This window comes from Lagenorhynchus albirostris, chromosome 11, assembly GCF_949774975.1.
Source record: "Lagenorhynchus albirostris chromosome 11, mLagAlb1.1, whole genome shotgun sequence".
Classification (NCBI taxonomy): Eukaryota; Metazoa; Chordata; class Mammalia; order Artiodactyla; family Delphinidae; genus Lagenorhynchus; species Lagenorhynchus albirostris.
In genome coordinates, this window is record NC_083105.1 from 9,365,741 (window position 1) to 9,384,940 (window position 19,200).

The window sequence follows — 19,200 nt, forward strand, 5'->3', positions numbered from 1 at the left end:
AGTAATCCAATCAGGACAAAGGTGATCATTACACAGTTCCCAATACAAAACCATGGCTACCGTTTTATTGCTTTTAAAACAAAAGAACCTTTAGAGATGTATTTACAATAGGGAGGACCACCCTCTAAATCAGGGGACCCCAACCCCCCGGCCGGTAGTGGTCCACAGCCTTAGGAACCAGGCCACACAGCAGAAGGTGGGTGGTGGGTGAGGAAAAGCTTCATCTGCCGCTCCCCGTTGCTCCCATCACCGCCTGAGCCATCATCATCCCCCGCCCCCGCCCGGGCCCGGGGAAAAATTGTCTTCCAACCGGTCCCTGGTGCCAAAAAGGTTGGGGACCCTGCTCTAAATGATCCTTGCATGTGATGCAGCAGAGCAAGAAGGGCACATTCTCCCTCCACGCAGAAGCCGGAAGGAGCCTCTCTGGCTCCTTGGCCCCTCGGCCCCTCTGAGCCTGGGTTTTAGAGTCGGAAATCTTGAGACTGAGTACTTGCCTTTGAGCCCTGACTAATTAGCTGGGTGCCCTCAAATGAGTTAACCCCTCAGCTATGTAATGGGGAGAATGATGCCTGCATGGCCTAAATCATAGGGTTGTAGTGAGGAAAACATATCTACTAAAATACCGTATGTGAACACTTTATACACCGTAAAAGGACTCTACAAATGTGGGCCATCATTAAGTCTTTTAAGATCTCCATCCACAGGACAAAAGGTCAGCTTCCAGAAGGCAGTCAGCAATCCAGACTGTCCTGTGAGTTACATCTTACCTTCTGAGACTGAGCCAGGAATGGCCTATGAAACCCAAGCTGATGCTATCCTGGGCTTGAGACCAAAACTATGAAGTTGAGCAAGCTTGGGAAAAGGCTTTTCTACTCTAGTGCAATATACTCCCCGCCCCACCCAAGGACCAGGTGATGTCAAAGATCTGGTGACCTGGAAGAGGAAAGAACACCCACAGCTCCCACAGGGAGATCAAAGTTTCTATTCTAAAACTGAACTCAATCTGTTCCAGTTGAAACTACTTAACCACAGTCTACCCTCCATTCAGGCTCTGCCGCACTACCTGGGAGCCTGCAGGAGGTGGGAGCTCTGCCTGGCAAGGAGAAGGGCCTGGAGGAGCCCTGTTGTTTAATGCGTTTAGTTCCAGTTTTACAAGATGAAAAAGTTCTGGAGATCTCTTGTGCAACAATATGAATATCCTTTTTTTGTTGTTTTTAATTAATTTATTTTTGGCTGCGTTGGGTCTTCGTTGCTGCGCGCAAGCTTTCTCTAGTTGTGGCGAGCGGGGGCTACTCTGTTTTGTGGTGCGCAGGCTTCTCATTGCTGTGGCTTCCCTTGTTGCGGAGCATGGGCTCCAGGCGCGCAGGCTTCAGCAGTTGTGGCACGTGGTCTCAAGAGTTGTGGCTCGCGGGCTTTAGAGCACAGGCTCAGTAGCTGTGGCGCACGGGCTTAGTTGCTCCGTGGCATGTGGGATCTTCCCGGACCAGGGCTCGAACCCGTGTTCCCTGCATTGGCAGGTGGATTCTTAACCACTGCGCCACCAGGGAAGTCCCCACAATATGAATATTCTTAACACCACTGAACTGTACACTTACAAACAGTTAAAATATTGAAAAAAAAAAAAAGAGGAGGCAGAACACTGACCTGGTGGGCAGGGCTGAGGATGGGGAATGTGAACTCTAGGAACATCTCAGACAAGCTGTTTAACCTGTCTCCTTAGATACAAAAGTGGGAATAGAAATACTCATCACCCCATTACAGTGGGAATGATGAGTAATGGAGGCCCTGTATCTTCCTAGGATGACAGCACAGAACTGTGAAAATTCCAACTTATTCTCCTTGAAAAGGGCATATGACTTAAACGTCTGGCTTGAGTACACTTGAGAAGAGCTAACATATACTGAGCGTGTACCGTGTGCTGGGCATTTTACACCTATTAGTTCCCTTAGTTCCAACAATCCCATGAGATCAGTCACATTGTTACCTCCAACTTACACATGAAGAAACTGAGGCAGAGGTAGAGTGATGGCCCAAGGTCACCGTGTCAGAAAGTTGTGCAGCCAAGAGTTGAACCTGGAGCTCACAGGGCTGGGGAGTAGCTTACAAGTAGCCTGCAGCCCCTCCTCGTACACGTCTCCTCTCTGCTAACCACTCGGACTCGGCCGTATGCTTCCCAGGGGCATTTTGGCTCATTCCCTGCTGTGTCCTCAGGGCCAGCAGTATTTGACACATAGCAAATATCTGTCGCATGACTGAGCTACTGATTCTATGGCTTTCTTTTTCCTGGGCGGGCAGTGAGGAGGTGGTAGCAGCACCTGTAACCCAACTCAGTCAAGATACTAGGAACACAAAGCCTTCAGTGTTCACTTCCACTCTCCCTGGGCAGGCAGGCCCTTGTGGGCATCATCTCTCACCTGGCCCTTTACTCCCCAAGCCAGTCTGCCCAGCAACCTGAGTGGCCGAGGAGGCCCCAAAGCCATTACGCCAGGCTCCTCCTCCTGCTTTCCCTCTGTTAAAGACAGCGCCACCCACCCAGCTGGCATGGCTAACACCTCCCGGTCATCGCTCGCTCCCCTCTCCTCCTGCTGCAGCCCGCGTCCGCCTGGTGAAGTCCGCTGCTGCGCACAGTGTGCTCACGGGCCACCCGGCCGCCACAGTCCCTCCAGCTCACCTGGTCGGAGCCGCGGCCTCTGGTATCCCCCACCAATGTATTCTCCATGCCGCCACTGCCACGATCCCTCATCCACGCCATTCCCCTGCTGACAAAGCTCTGATGGTCTCCCTCTGTCAGATATCACAACCTCCTCAACAGGGGATTCGATGTCCTTCCAGACCTGGTCCAGCCTCAACTCTGGTCACCTGCCTTACAGGTGCACCACTTGAGCCACTCTGGACTCGGGTTTCCAGACTATAAAATGTGGTAGTCTCTGTTTCAAACTCCACACTTGCTTATTGCCCGTCTGCCCGGCAAGCTTCTATTTCTCACTTGAGGCAGACCTCAAATGTCCTCTTTTCTATAGCCACCTGTGATTCCTCCACTGCCACCCCGCCCCCAAGGCACAGTTTTGGCATCATCCCTGTCTCCAAGCTCTTTACCTGACCTCTAGCACAGAGCTGTTCACCCTGGAATTACCTCCCGTCGATCTCCACATGAGACCCGTCCCTTGATGGGCCACGTCATTCACCTCAACCTCAGAGCCTACCAGAATGCCGGGGCCAGAGAAGGCCCTCTGGGAAGTTGCTGAATTAAATACAATCATTTGGTTACAGTGGGACTATCACACTGGCATGGGAACTAAATAGAACTAACATACCACTGGCCAAGAACCATTCCAAGTACTTTGTGTGCATTATCTCTTTTTTTCTTTTTTGGCCGCGCCGTGCGGCCCTCAGGATCTTAGTACCCAGACCAGGGACTGAACCTGGGCCCTCAGCAGTGAAAGCGCAGAGTCCTAACCACTGGACCGCCTGGGAATTCCCGAGTTGTCTCATTTAATTCTTGCAATAAGCTGAAGAGGTAGGTACTGTTATTTTACAAATGAGGGAATGGAGGCCTAGACAGATTTAGTGATTTACTGTAAATCCCACAGTTGTTAGTAGCAGTGTCAGGAAGGCACCGTCCTCCGAGGTCTGTACACTGTGCTTGCTTTAGAGACTGTTGCAACAGAGTCTAGTTATGTTTGGGGAAACATGATCTTGCCCTCAATAGAAGTGAATCTACCAAAGAATGAGGCAGCCAGGAACTGAGCTCTAATAGTTTTAACCAATGTGTTTTCTAGCATTTTCATATGTAAAATGTTTTATGAAACAAAATGGTCTCCTGGTGGGGCCTGAAACTCAGGGCCTTTTTTTTCTTAACAAGGGAACATACTGCTGTTAATATGTTTGTATTTCCTCCATTGATTTATGACTAAAGGACTCTGGTCACTAAAGGAAAGGTTCTCCCTCTCCTGGACCCCTGCAACAGAAAAAATGAAACCTACAGGAACAAGGGCCTACCTACCTGAGGCTTCTTACCGCATCTGTGAGGTGGCAGTGGGAGAGAGGCAGGCGTGTCTATGGAAGGCACTTTTGTCCTCTTTCCCTTGGAATGAGGATGGGAGGGGAAAGGAGAGGATTCTAAATAATCCCTCCCAGTTTGCTGTGGAGGAATACCAGGCCCTTTTCCAGCTGCCTCTCCCGGGCCTCAGGATCCTCTAGCTTCTGATTTTTCCGGAACTCACGGCGGATGGAGGCAAAGTAGAAGTCTCGATCAGTGTAGCGAAGCTCTCGGCCTTGGCGCAGCAGAGCCCGGTAGAGACTCAGCACCGCCTCTCGGCTCCATGGGGCCATGGGGGACTGACAGGGGCTGGGCGTCAGGCTATATGCAGAAGGGAAGAAAGAGAAGCCTAGAATCAGAATTAATGATGGAAGGGCCTGTGGAGATTATCTAATTCAGCAGTTCTTAATCTAGGTCTTAGAGACCCCCCCCAGGTCACAATATGACTTAGTGGCAGGGCTGGGACTGTATCCCAGCCTACCGACTCCTGCTTGTGGGAAACCACCAGTTACGCTGAAAGGCCAGGGCTTGGAAGCTGGGCTGTGTGCTTGAATCTTGGCTCTGCCACTTATCTGCCACATAGCTTGGGGCAAAGTACATAACCTCTCTGAGCATCAGCTTCCTCACTCTTAAAATACAGATAATGCTATCTACGTTTACATACTGCTATGTGTCAATATGACATATGCTAACAGTACTTACCACATCGGGTTATTTTGAGAATTGCCTGAGATATCACTTGTAAAGCACCTGTAACTGAAGTTCACCACAAGGGGTGGTCTAGAGCCGTTGGAGACGAGGGGTCTCGGTCATACTTGAATCCTGGCACCACCGCTTATGAGCTCATTCATTACCTTGGGCAAGTTTCTTAACCTCTCTGGGCTTACCTTAGTTCCTCATCTGTAAAACGAGTTTTAAAATTGTATTTTCCATATGGTTTATATGAGGATTAAATGCGTTAATGTATGTAAACGTGGTTAGAATAGCACTCGGCATATACTAAGCAGTCTATCAGGGACAGGTGTCAATATTATTAATGCTACCTACCCTCGTTTGTAAGTGCTCAGTAAGTATTAGATACACATAAACTGTCACCATCTTCCTTCTGTAACAATGAAGCCTTACACAATCACAGACAGTTACCCTCTGTAAAGTGCTTTGTCATCCATTATCACATTTAAACCGAGGCATTTATGAAGTAGTCAAGGTTCGTAACAAGAAGTGTTAACGCTTATGGAGTGTTTACTATGTAGCACGCATGGGCCAAGCAGATCCCACGTGACAACTCTTCTCATTCCATCAACAATCCCAGTGTCGTCAGTATCCCCATTTTAAGTGCAGGAAACTGACGCTCCCAGAGAGAAGTAACTTGCCCACAGGGGCACCCAGCTATAAAGGGGCGGGGGGGCACTCCCGACCCCAGCTCTGACTGCCTGTGTAATGATAACTCCTATTTGCTAGGATCTTACCATGTGTACAGCACTTCCAGGTGCTTTACAAACTTTCCCAGCACACCGCCTGGCACATACCAAGGGCTCAAAAAAGAAGCTGAACGAAAGAGGGAACCCTCACAACGTCCCTGTGTGGAAAAAGGCATCGTCCCTCTTTATGAAATAAAGAACTGAGACTGAGTGGAAGAGGTGTCTGACTGGTAAAAAGGTCTGGACTTTGGGCCCAAAGTCGGCTAGCCATCAGCCTCCGGCCTTCATAACTTGCTGCGCGAGCTCGAGGAAGCCACTGTCCGCGTCCCTTTTTCCTCAGCTGTAGAAGAGCGCCCCTCGGCCCCAAGGGCCTCCGGAGTGGGAGATGAATCCAGAAATCAACAGGAAAAATGCTTTATGAAGTAGGAGGCGACTGTCACGCGAGGGCTGTTACTACAAGGTCGATCGGCGAGTGCACCGCTGGGCCCCGTCAGGTCCCCAGGTCCTCCCCCTACCCTGCGGGGCGTCGCACCTAGCCGGGGTGGAGAGACCCCGAGGCTGGGGCAGGCCGGCTCAGGGGCCCCGGGAGGGCTCCGGAGGCTGAGGCGGAGCCCCGGGGCGGCCTCCAGGGGAAAGCCCAGGGCGGGCTGGGGCGAGACCCCCGACGACCAGGCCGGTAGCCCGGGCCCGGGCCGGATGGGGGGGCCCAGACAGAGGCCCTGAGAGAAGGCGTGGCCAGCCCCCGACCCCGGCCCTCACTCCACCCCTCACTCACCTGCGGACCGCGCACGCTTCCACTCCTCGGGATTCGCCTCTCGCCCGGTATCTCTCCTGGGGTCACCCACCAACATGGCCCCTTCACTTCCGGGACACGACCTTGCGCACGGAGCTGAGGAGTGGGACCGAAGGGAGCCTGGAGGCAGGCGGGGGCTGGAGGACTTCCGGTCTTCCAGGCCTATGCTTCTCTAGGGGTGGGGCCAGGAGCCGCGTCAGGCTACGCCCCTTGCGCGGCTCCGCCCCACAGGCCGGAGTCCCGCCTCCATGCGTGACGTCACCTAAGGACGGGCCGGCCGAGGCCATTCGGGCCCCGCCCACCCATTCGGGCCCCGCCCAGTCGGGGGGCGGAGGAGCGGGAGTCCGGGTTGGGCAGAGCTGGGGAAGGCGGGGTGCAGACGTTGTGCGGCGTAGTCCCCCAACCTGCTGCCAGCTCTGTAGCCTGTGTGGCCCCAGCACTGTCTGCTGATCTCTGGCTGGAGCCATGGGGGTGCCTGGGGGAGGTTTAACACTAAGGGTATTCCGTATCGTGGCTTTTAAAGGTCTTCCATTTTCTCAGATTGCTTTCTTTTCATCCCTCCGTGCTGTTCCCGCACCCCTGGCAAGGACCTACCTTTCAAGGTCCCCCTCAAATGTCCCCCTCTAGAAGTCTTTTAGGTACCCTTCCTCGCCCCTCATCCAACACACTTAGGTGTCTCCTTTGGGCCCCACAGAAATGTCTGCACACCGCCGTCAGGGCTTCGCTCCTTCAACAGCAAAACGTGTTTATTGGCGCCTGTTATTTGCCAGGCACTGTTTTTTAATTTCTGCATTAGTTTCTGTCTCTCATCAGATTTGAGGGCAGGAGCCATGTCATTATGGAATCCATAGAGGGAGAGGGGAAGAGGCAGGCTTTGGAATCAGGCCCAGGCGGCTCCAGATGCAGCTCCACCACTTAAGGACAGCTGCCTGCCCCCTGACAACTTTCCTAACCCCCTCAGCCCCTCTCAGCTTTTGTGAGGATTTAAAAGGCATCTATCAGAAAGGGGTGGGCACTTACACAGAGCAGTTGCCCACCCATCCATTTATTCTTGCACAGATCCTTGTTTGGGGTGTCTAATGTGCAAAGCACTGCCACAGGCATTGCAGGGAACAGAGAAATCAAGTCCTCATGCTTTTTTTTTTTTTTTTTTTTGCGGTACGCGGACCTCTCACTGTTGCGGCCTCTCTCGTTGTGGAGCACAGGCTCCAGACGCGCAGGCTCAGCGGCCACGGCTCATGGGCCCAGCCGCTCCGCGGCATGTGGGATCTTCCCGGACCGGGGCACGAACTCGTGTCCCCTGCATCGGCAGGCGGACTCTCAACCACTGCGCCACCAGGGAAGCCCAGGAGTTGCTTTTTTACTTGGAGTGTTGCTGGAAGGCCTGTCTGATAAGGGGACCTGAGTAGGACCTTCAGGAAGGGCATTCCACGTGTTGGCCCTCAGGTGGGCCCTCAGGCTGTCCTAGGAGCAACAGGGAGGAGGCCAGTGCATGGGGAATAGTGTGAGAGCGTGAGCAAGGGCTAGGGGGGTGGGAAGAGGCAGGACAGGGGGTCCTTATCAGGGGCAGGGGAGGGGAAATCTTGCTGGGACAGGAGTCACCAGAGAGTCTGGAGCAAAGGAGTGATGGGACCTGACTTCCATTTGTCTGTTTGTTTCTGGTGAAAACATTTATGTTTAGAGTTAGCCAGCTGGATGCGGTTTAGATGATTCCAACTTTCTTGGCACCACCAAAGCATCATAGTCAGGGCCTTGAACATATGCCTTCTTCTTTCTGTCAGACTCCATCAGGGTGTTGGCCTTGGCTATGCGATGTCACAAAAGTGTCTTCCCAGCCTGTCTGATACGTGTTGATGGCCTTGACCTCCACAGTGAACACATGTGTGTTGCTCTCTTCTTCATGGCAGACTCAGTGGTCTGGGGAGCTTGTTTCTCCTGGGGGCGCATATCCGAGGATATTTAGGCTGCCGTTGGAGCCGCTGTGTCTTTTGTGTGTGTGTCTGTGGATCCACTTCAGCACCGCCTTCTCGGCCTTCAGAGTCTTTGCTTTGGCTTCAGCTTTGGGAGGACAGGGGCTTCCTTCTTCACTTTCGGCGCCATCTTTGTGAAAAGGGTCCCTGACTTCCTTTTTTCACAGGATCAGTCTGGCTTTGAGACTAACGGAAGGATGTAAGGGCTAAAGCAGGGAGACTGGTCAAGAGGCTGCTGCAAAGCCCCAGGGGAGAGAGGACAGGGGTTCAGACCAGGAGGTGGCAGTGTGGAGGGGAGCTGTCAGATCCAGGAAGTATGTGGAGGTGGAGCCCCAGAAGTTGCTGATGTGGGGGTGAGATAGAAGGGTCAGCCGTGGCTTCAGCGTCCTGCCTGAGCAACTGCCCTGCTGCCTCTCTGCTCCAGCCTAACCAGGAGCATCTTCCAGGCCTCCCAAACTGCTAAAAGAAGGCGGTTTTCCAGGGCCCTAGGGTCCCCACTCAGGTAAAGGAAGACTTTCCATGGCATACGGAGCCCCATCAATACTGGGGAGATCGCGAACCCCTGAAACTTCTAGGAAAGGGAGGGGCCCAGGTGGGGGCCTTGAGGAGGCCTAAGGTTTAAGAGCAATAATGCGCGTGGCCTCTGGGATCTCAGGCACCATTCTCCCAGGGCTGGCTTGGTGTGGGAAAAGCACGCACACTGCGGTGGCACCAGCCGCTACATCTGCTTTTATGAAGCGTCTCTTGTGCGTCAGACACTGGATTGAGTAGTTTACAAATGTTGTATTATGTCTAATCCCAACATCCCTGTTTGGTCAGCATGATTATCCTGATGATGAAAACCAAAGCAGAGAAAGGTTCAGGCATTTCTCGAAGACACTGAGCCAGGCAGACAAAAAGCTCGCTGTGGAGCCCAGGTCTGTCTCACTCCAAAATGTGTGTCCTTTCCGCTCTTCGAGGCTGCCCTACTTTGCTCTTTAAAGAAATAATTTTGTGACGCAAATAAATCTAATTGGTGACATTCCCAGCTGGAAGACCAGGGGACCTTTTATGTCTCTCCTAATCCCCCTGTCCTACAGAACATTGTTTTTAGGAGGGAAGGAGGGAGGTCCCTTGGCGGGGAGGGGTCTGCCCTTCAGATCAGCTCCCCCGGACTCTTCTTACTCTTCAGGGTCTTCTCTTTATTTCCAGACTCACAAGGCTCCTCCCTGCCCCCCCATGCTCCCATGGCAACGGAGGTGGGGCAGCGGGGCAGGCATCTGGCACCCACATGCCTCCGTGGTCCCGAAATCTCAGGGCTCTACCTGGTTCGACAGGACGGGCAGGCTGAGACCTGCAGGAGATCAGTCCCCAGGCCACTGTGGTGTCCCTCGAAGGGGTCATCAGTGGGCAGTAAGAGTGAAGAGTTCCTGAGCTCTCCGCCTGTGCCGAGACACATGCACCAACCCCCACCTGCCATCAGAGTCCTGTGAGGATAAGACTGTCGTTGTCCCATCTGCATCCGAGGAGACGGGATCTCGAAGAGCCATAAGCGGTGGGACTAGGGTCTGAGCTCCAAACCATCCCAGGGCTAGATGAAATCACTCAGGACCAGGGTGGAGGCAGGGGAAAAGGAGGAGCATCCCTGGCGACACCCATCGGAAGCAAAGGATGCTGGAGAGGACCAGTCAGAAGACAGGAGTGTCCTGCAGGCCTGGGGGGAGGAGAGTGTGTTCACAGAGGCCAGCGCCCCAGCCAGTCCCATATCATCCTTCCCCTGTTAGGAGCTGGTCTCTGACTGACTGGCTCAGCAAGAGGTGGGGGCAGAGGCCCAGGGACTGAAGAGTAAATGGAAAGTAGAGAGAGACACAGTGATTTTGCTGAGAAGGGAAAGAGCAAGATGAGAGGACAGTTAGAGGGGAAGAAAAGCAGATTGGGTTGGGTGGGCTTGGGCTTGGGGTTGGCTGGTGCCCGTTCTAGCCTCAAGCAGGGGAGGGAAGGAGCCAGTAGAGGGAGAGAAGCTGAAAATGCCATCGTGAGTAAGCCCTCCCTGGAGGGATGTCACAGAGGGGCAGGAGGGGAGAGTGAGAGCGGGCCAGGTACCCCTTTACCTGCAGGAGGAGTGGCTCAGCGCAGCCCCAGGCTTCCCTAAGAAGGCAGAGAGAGTGAGAACCCTGAGGCCTGGGTCTTTCCAGTCTCATTCCCTTTACTTTGCCCGGGAGGATGCCTTATAAAATTGAGATGCTCTGTAAATGCTTGGTGCTCTGAAGTGGAGGGAAATTGCTATTGGATGACAAGACAGAAGGCTCAGTCCAGCCCACCAGCCCTCTGCAGCCCTCCCAGGGGAACCCAGGGTGGAGTGAAGGTGCAGATGCTCTTATTACCCAGGATGACGGAGATGTTGGCTGTAGCCAGATCAATAAGGCTCTGGAGTTTCACCAGCCAGGGACCTGGAAATCATTCTCAGAGAGCCACCTGCCTCCTAACGGGCTTTGCTGTCCTCAGATGTCATTGATCCTGTGTTCACCAAACTAAAACCTGATATCGCTGGACAGGAGTGAGGTTCCCCCGTTGTCCTGTGAAATCTCTGCTGCCCACGTTGTGCCAGGTACTGTTGCAATGGGCAAAGGGAACGTAGGCTTGTTCATGGAATACCTCCCTTTGGCAGGCAGCAGGAGTGGGTGGCCAGGGCGGCAGATGTGTGGGCTCGGGGCCCAGATCCCATCTCCCCAGTTCCCACCTGTGCACCTCTGCACAGGGAATTTCAGGGCTTAGGAGAAGGATCGTGCCCAGCCCAGAGCAATCGCTCAATGAATGCTAGTTGGTTTCCCTTTACATCCTTCATCCCCATGGATCACTACTACAGCCTGCAAGGGCTGTGTATCAATGTGCCCATCTTACAGATGAGGCAGCACCACTCAGGCTGACTATAGCTTCCACCTCCTCAAGGGGCAAACTGGAGGTCCACGTGCTGGACTGGACTGAGAAGTGTTCTCCTTGCTCCACAAAGAACTTTGTAAGATGCAGACAATTATAAAAGACAGCTTTCCAGGTTTGCTTGAATGTTTTTGTTTTTTTTTAATTTATTTTTAATTTATTTTATTTTTGGCTGCATTGGGTCTTTTTTGCTGCGCGCGGGCTTTCTCTGGTTGTGGTGAGTGGGGACTACTCTTCATTGTGGTACGTGGGCTTCTCATTGTGGTGGCTTCTCTTGTTGCGGAGCACGGGCTCTAGGCGCATGGGTTTCAGTAGTTGTGGCACACGGGCTCAGTAGTTGTGGCGCGCGGGTTCTAGAGCACAGGCTCAGTAGTTGTGGCACATGGGCTTAGTTGCTCCGCAACATGTGGGATCTTCCCAGACCAGGGCTCGAACCCGTGTCCCCTGCATTGGCAGGCGGATTCTTAACCACTGCGCCACCAGGGAAGTCCTGCTTGAATGTTTAGGAGATCTGGAAGCACTGGACTCCCCACCTATGCTGAGGAGCTGCCACCACCTTTGGACAGAGTATGAGCTCCTCAGCTTACCCCAATCCCCACCGCTCCCTCTCGTCTCCTCCATGGGTGTTCACTCATTTGCATGACCCGTTGGGCTCCTCTAGTCTGCTGAGTCTGCCAAGGCCTCATGAGCATTTTTCATATGATATGGGAAGGAAAGGGATTCGGAGAGAAAGCCTGACTGCCCACCAGAGTCAGGATGAATACCCTCTCTGACATGTCTTCCCAGCTCCAATCACAAAGCACCAAACCTGGGCTTCCCTGGTGGCGCAGTGGTTGAGAGTCCGCCTGCCGATGCAGGGGACACGGGTTCGTGCCCCGGTCTGGGAGGATCCCACACGCCGCGGAGCGGCTGGGCCCACGAGCCATGGCCACTGAGCCTGCACGTCCAGAGCCTGTGCTCCGCAAGCAACGGGAGAGGCCACAACGGTGAGAGGCCCGCATACAGCAAAAAAAAAAAAAAAGCACCAAACCTTAAAATACAGCACAAGGAAACCAAAACAGCACAGCTGTGCTCAAGTCCAAGGTAAATACTTCCACAGCCCGGAAAGGAACTGAAGCAGAAGGCCTGGGTGCAGCCTGGGAGGTGGGCTCCCGAGGGATGCTGGGACCTGCAGGGCTCCCACACCCAGGGGCAAGGAGTGCCAGAGAGCTGAGAATATTTCAGTCAAGGAGAAAGTGTTACAGGAGGCAGATGGGTGTGGTGGGCTGAGGTCTCTGGGCTTAGAGTCGGGGTGAAATGAATGAATGGCAGCTTTCACCGTTGTTAGACCTGGGAGTTTATCCAGCTCAATCCTCCCTACTGACCGCCCCCCCCACAAACACACGCAACTGTACAGCCACCCAGAGACAGAAAATACTGGCCAAATTGTACTTTTTAAAATTTTTATATCTGTGGTGTATTCATCTGGAATTCACTTTGGTGTAAGGAGTGAGGGAGGGATTGTAATTAGCCTTTTTTTCTAAATGGCTGTCAGATATTTATGAAATAATCCTTCTTTCCCCCAGTGCCATCTTTATCATATATTAAATTCTTGTGTGTATGTAAGCACCCCATCTCCAGTTCTTCAGAATATTGTGACAACTTTACATTTCCCAACTTCCGGGTGCGTGTGTCCTCCGCAAGGCTCCCTGGAGCCGCATCAGGAGCTTTGACTTGGCACGGTAGGTTATGAGGCGCTATAGACTATATTTAAGTTGGGAAGGGGTGGTAATAGAATCAGATCTAGAATGTAGAGGCAGGGCTGCTGGGTGTGGTTGTTCAGGTTACGTACTGCACAAGGACACCACATGCAAAGAGCACCTGTCACATCTTAGACCTTGTAGAGGTGTGTGCTTCTTATGACGTTTCTTTAGCAGAAGGCAGTGATTTGTCTCATTCTAATGAAATCGGTACATTATGGCAATTTCCCAATAGATGGAAGTAAAATGTCTTGAGGAAGAGATGCCCTTCCCAGTTTTGCACAAAAGCCTGTACGGGCTGGCAGCAGCCCTGCGTGGAGAATGGATTAGGAGGGGGAAACTGGAAGAGGGAAAAGGAAGAACAATGGATGATTTCTGCATTTCCAGGTCAAGGTCTGGGGTGTATGACAAGGCCAGTAATAGAGTCCTTGGGGCCCGACTGGGGACACGCCGGTGGAGCAGACAGCAACATCTACTACTACTAATTCTAACGCCAGTTAGAGGCCTGGGAGACCAGTCACCCAAGGAAGGGTGAGTTACTACGTGCATCTCGGGTCAGTAGAATTCGGCAAGGATTTAGTGAGCGTGGCCAGGCCCTGGGCAGAGTGCTGGGGACCCAGAAGTGAGGCCCAGCCCTGCTGGGTAGACAAGACAAATGCTCCAGAGGTGTGTCCTCCACCGTTCCTCCTCAGAGCTCTGACACCTCCCGTGCAAGTTCTGGAAACTTCATTTCCTCTGTAAAAGGGGAGAAAAGGATCCCTTTCCTCTGTCTGCCTCTAGCACTTTGACATTCCCCCAGCACTGCCTTCAGCGTTTTGAGTTATATCCTAGGTTTGGTTTTCTTTTATCGTTATCATTTTCCACGGTTCTGATTTTTATACATTTGCTTTTCCATTCTGTGGCCTGTATTTGTATAATCTACCTCATATCCTGGGTGGTGTCCAGTGAGAAGGAAGAAAGAGGAAGGAAAGGAGAGAAGGGACGCCAGCGCCGCGGGTCACGGACATGCCCGGCTCTCCCACCAGGTGGCAGTGCTGCACCACGAGAAGGCTGGTGGAACCCTGGTCCTAAATCCCAGCTGGGAAGCTGTGTGCCATTGAGCAAATTCTACCCTTAATGTCCCTAAATCCTAGGCTCCCCACCTCCAATCTCGTAGGCTGGAAAGTGGGAGGAACCTCCCCCCCAAATACTATTCAGATTACAGGAGATCGCATATGCAAAGGGCCTGGCGTGGACACAGCAGATGCTCAGTGGTTGGGTGCTCCTGCTTACCTCTAACAATGTCTGGAGACATGTTTGGTTGTCACACTTGGGGGAGTGGATTCTACTGGCATCTAGTGGGTAGAGCTCAGGGATGCTGCTAAACTCTGCAATGCACAGGACAGCGCCCCCAGCAAAGAACGACCTGGCCTACCATGTTGGTAGTGGTGAGGTCGGGAAACCCCGGTCTACTCCCCATCGATTTTGAGCTCCTGGAAGGCAGAAAATGTGTCTTGTCCTTTCTGTATCTTCCTCAGGGCCTGTCACACAGCAGTCTGTCACTGAGTAGAGGGTCAAGTTGAAAGGCAAGTAGTGGCCCGGATATGGTGGTAGGACCAGCGGGCGTCAGACCAGAGGACTGGTGGTCATGGCGCAGGGCCACGTACCTGACTGCATCAGCAGTGGGGCTTCCTGAGGGCTGAATGGGATTTGCAAGAACGTAACTGCCTCCTAAGCGCGTTAGTCAGATTGCTTCAAATGCTAACGATCAAGGGGCCTCTTTGAAAGTTTTATTGAATTGAGGACCCCCAGCAGAGCCTTCTGTCCCAAGAAGTGGTCTCATTAACTGGAACGGGTGAATCAGGGAACTCTCTGCCTCGTACAAATCTCAAGAATGTCGTGTCTTGTTCCTCCCACCCCTCAACCTACGCCCCAGGCCTTGACCAATGTTTGTGGAACCAAATGCAAGAACGTCTAGAAGTCCCGTTCCTGGAAGGGCAAGGGAGCGGCGGGCAGAGCAGATCACGGGAGGGAGAGGATTGTTATTTTTGCCTCCTTGATGGACTGTCACGTGGATGAGGGCCTGGCTTTGTCCTGTGTCACCCTCTAGAAGGCAGAGCCCCCTAAAGGGGGGCTTGTGTGAGGCAGGCTGGGTCTTCAGAGAGGCAGCCTGGCAGGACAGGCTGGAGGTTCTAATTACGCCGCAGAGGCTGATCCAGTGTGATATTCAGTAGAAGTGGCGAGTCTGGGCCAGGCTGGGTGGATAACTGCGGGGCAGCCGATCCCTCGGGTGGGCAGGGAGGGTGTCTGTGACAGAACGTCAGCCCTTGGGCTGGCAGGGTGGGGTGACCAGGGGGTCAGGGAAGTGGGGGTGTCAGACAGCACTGGAGACAGTCCGGGTTCAAATCCTGGCGCCTCCACTGTTTAGTGGCGTTGAGTTTGGTCGTTCGTTCCTCTGATAGCCGTTGAGTTGTACCAGAACTGCTTCTGGGCGACGAGCGCAGAAGCAGACAGTTCCGATCTGTGTGGAAAGGGCATCACTGGAGACATTCAAGCAGAATGGGAGCCCAGAAGGTCAGCACCTAACCCGGGTGTGGAGAACCTGACACCGGAGTGGAGCCCAAAAGAGCGAACCAGTTGGGTGCCAAATGGTGGCAGAAGGGTCTGGGAGGAGAGAATAGTGGGTACGAACTGGCAGAGGAGTGATGAGTTCCATCAGATGAGTTCAAATGTTTTTGGCTGTGAGTAGCAGAAAACCCAACTCAAAGTGTCTTTATTTTTTATCTTTTTAAAAATATTTATTTATTCCACTTTCTTTATGGCCGCATCGGGTTTGGGTTGCGGCACACAGGATCATTGTTGTGGCATGTGGGATCTTCCGTTGCGGCGCGTAGGTTCTTCATTGCAGCTCATAGGCTTCTTTCTAGTTGAGGCACTCAATAGCTGTGGCGCGAGGGCCCAGCTGCCCCGCGGCGTGTGGGATCCTACCTCCCTGATCAGGAATCGAACCCGCGTCCCCAGCATTGGAAAGGGGACTCTTTACCACTGGACCACCAGGGAAGCCCCTCAAAGTGTCTTTAACAAAAGGGAATTTATGGGCTCACATAGCTGAGAAGTCCTAGCTGTGGGTTTTAGCAGAGGCTCCACACAGCAGCCAGTGCTATAAGTTATATGCTCTACACACACCCCTGTATTTTTTCTGGTAGTGGAAGGGGGGTAGTTCCTTTTCTATTATTCTTGAAGAAGAGAGAAGAACTTCTTTTCTAGGAGCTTCCGGCAATTTCTTCTATATCACTAGCCTGAACTGGTCCACTTGTCCATCCCTGAAGCAATGACCTGACCTGGCAGCGGATGTCACCAATTGGCTTAGCCATGCAGGGCTACCTCAGGAGCTGGTGTGTGCATGTGTGTGTGCACATGTGCTTGTGTGTCAACCTTGCCAAAATGCATGGTTAAATTCTGGAAGGAAGATCAGGAAACTTGCACAAGCCTCTTAGATAGCCTCATCCATCAGAGAGCAGACAGCAGAAGCAAGAAGAACTACAATCCTGCAGCCTGTGGAACAAAAACCACATTCACAGAAAGATAGACAAGATGAAAAGGCAGAGGGCTATGTACCAGATGGAGGAACAAGATAAAACCCCAGAAAAACAACTAAATGAAGTGGAGATAGGCAGCCTTCCAGAAAAAGAATTCAGAATAATGATAGTGAAGATTCTATCTTCACCACTGTCTTCACTCTCACCACTATTATTCAACATGATTTTGGAAGTCCTAGCCACAGCAATCAGAGAAGAAAAAGAAATAAAAGGAATACAAATTGGAAAAGAAGAAGTAAAACTGTCACTGTTTGCAGATGACATGATACTATACATAGAGAATCCTAAAGATGCCACCAGGAAACTACTAGAACTAATCAATGAATTTGGTAAAGTTGCAGGATACAAAATTAATGCACAGAAATCTCTTGCATTCCTATACACTAATGATGAAAAACCTTAAAGAGAAATTAAAGAAACACTCCCATTTACCACTGCAACAAAAAGAATAAAATACCTAGGAATAAACCTACCTAGGGAGACAAAAGACCTGTATGCAGAAAACTGTAAGACACTGATGAAAGAAATCAAAGATGATACTAACATACCATGTTCTTGGATTAGAAGAATCAATATTGTGAAAATGACTCTACTACCCAAAGCAATCTACACATTCAATGCAATCCCTATCAAATTACCAATGGCACTTTTTACGGAACTAGAACAAAAAAATCTTAAAATCTGTATGGAGACACAAAAGACCCCGAATAGCCAAAGCAGTCTTGAGGGAAAAAAAACGGAGCTGGAGGAATCAGACTCCCTGACTTTAGACTATACTACAAAGCTACACTAATCAAGACAATATGGTACTGGCACAAAAACAGAAACATAGATCAATGGAAAAAGATAGAAAGCCCAGAGATAAACCCACACACCTATGGTCAACTAATCTATGACAAAGGAGGCAAGGAGATACAATGGAGAAAAGACAGTCTCTTCAATAAGTGGTGTTGGGAAAACTGGACAGCTACATGTAAAAGAATGAAATTAGAACACTCCCTAACACCATACACAAAAATAAACTCAAAATAGATTAGAGACCTAAATGTAAGACCAGACACTATAAAACTCTTAGAGGAAAACATAGGAAGAACACTCTTTGACATAAATCACAGCAAGATCTTTTTTGATCCACCTCCTAGAGTAATGGAAATAAAAACAAAAATAAACAAGTGGGACCTAATGAAACTTAAAAGCTTTTACACAGCAAAGGAGACCATAAACAAGATGAAAAGACAATCCTCAGAATGGGAGAAAATATTTGCAAATGAATCAATGGACAAAGGATTAATCTCCAAAATATATAAACAGCTCATGCAGCTCAATATTAAAGAAACAAACAACCCAATCCAAAAATGGTCAGAAGACCTAAATAGACATTTCTCCAAAGAAGACATACAGATGGCCAAGAAGGACATGAAAATCTGCTCAACATCACTAAGCATTAGAGAAATGCAAATCAAAACTACAATGAGGTACCACCTCACACCAGGCAGAATGGCCATCATCAGAAAATCTACAAACAACAAATGCTGGAGAGGGTGTGGAGAAAAGGGAACCCTCTTGCACTGTTGGTGGGAATGTTAATTGATACAGCCACTAGGGAGAACAGTATGGAGGTTCCTTAAAAAACTAAAAATAGAATTACCATATGATCCAGCAATCCCACTACTGGGCATATACCCAGAGAAAACCATAATTCAAAAAGACACATGCACCCCAATGTTCATTGCAGCACTATTTACAATAGCCAGGTCATGGAATCAACCTAAATGCCCAATGACAGACGAATGGATAAAGAAGATGTGGTACATATAAACAGTGGAATATTATTCAGCCATTAAAAGGAACGAAATTGGGTCATTTGTTGAGACGTGGATGGATCTAGAGACTGTCATACAGAGTGAAGTAAGTCAGAAAGCGAAAAACAAATATCATATATTACGCATGTATGTGGAACCTAGAAAAATGGTACAGGTGAACCAGTTTGCAGGGCAGAAGTTGAGACACAGATGTAGAGAACAAACGTATGGACACCAAAGGGGGAAAGCCGCGGGGGGTTGGGGATGGTGGTGTGATGAATTGGGCGATTGGGATTGACATGTATACACTGATGTGTATAAAATTGATGACTAATAAGAACCTGCTGTATAAAAATATAAATTAAATAAAATTTAAAAAAAAATTCTGGGAGGAAGAGATATGGGAAAGAGCAAGTGCAGATGCCCACGGCAGGTAGCACTGCCTGAGTGCCTACTGGGTGCCCAGCTCTGTGTCAGCTGCTTCACAGGCATCATTTAATACCCACAACAACCCACGCTTTGAGTTGTCATCTCTACTTTTTTTAAAAAATTAATTAATTTATTTATTTATTTTTGGCTGCGTTGGGTCTTTTGCTGTGCACGGCTTTCTCTAGTTGCGGCGAGTGGGGACTACTCTTCATTGTGGTGCATGGGCTTCTCATTGTGGTGGCTTCTCTTGTTGCGGAGCACGGTCTCTAAGCACGCAGGTCAGTAGCTGTGGCTCGCGGGCTCTAGAGTGCAAGCTCAGTAGTTGTGGCGCACGGGCTTAGTTGCTCCATGGCATGTGGGATCTTCCCAGACCAGAGCTCGAACCCTTGTTCCCTGCATTGGCAGGCGGACTCTTAACCACTGCGCCACCAGGGAAGCCCAGTCATCTCTACTTTACAAATGCTGAGATGAACACATCTAGGGTCATGTGATTAGCAAGTGGGAATCTGGGAT

The 19,200-nt window shown here is 50.9% G+C and overlaps 1 protein-coding gene and 1 long non-coding RNA gene across 2 annotated transcripts in view; one reads left to right on the forward strand and one right to left on the reverse strand.

The window, feature by feature from the left end:
• Positions 1-19,200, forward strand: part of LOC132529579 (uncharacterized) — a 33,384-nt gene that overhangs the window by 11,004 nt on the left and 3,180 nt on the right. The gene's annotated exons all lie outside the window — the stretch shown is intronic.
• Positions 4,120-4,332, reverse strand: LOC132529578 (mitochondrial ribosome and complex I assembly factor AltMIEF1). The gene has a single exon (XM_060166257.1). The coding sequence runs from the start codon at positions 4,330-4,332 to the stop codon at positions 4,120-4,122; it is 213 nt and encodes a 70-aa protein (XP_060022240.1).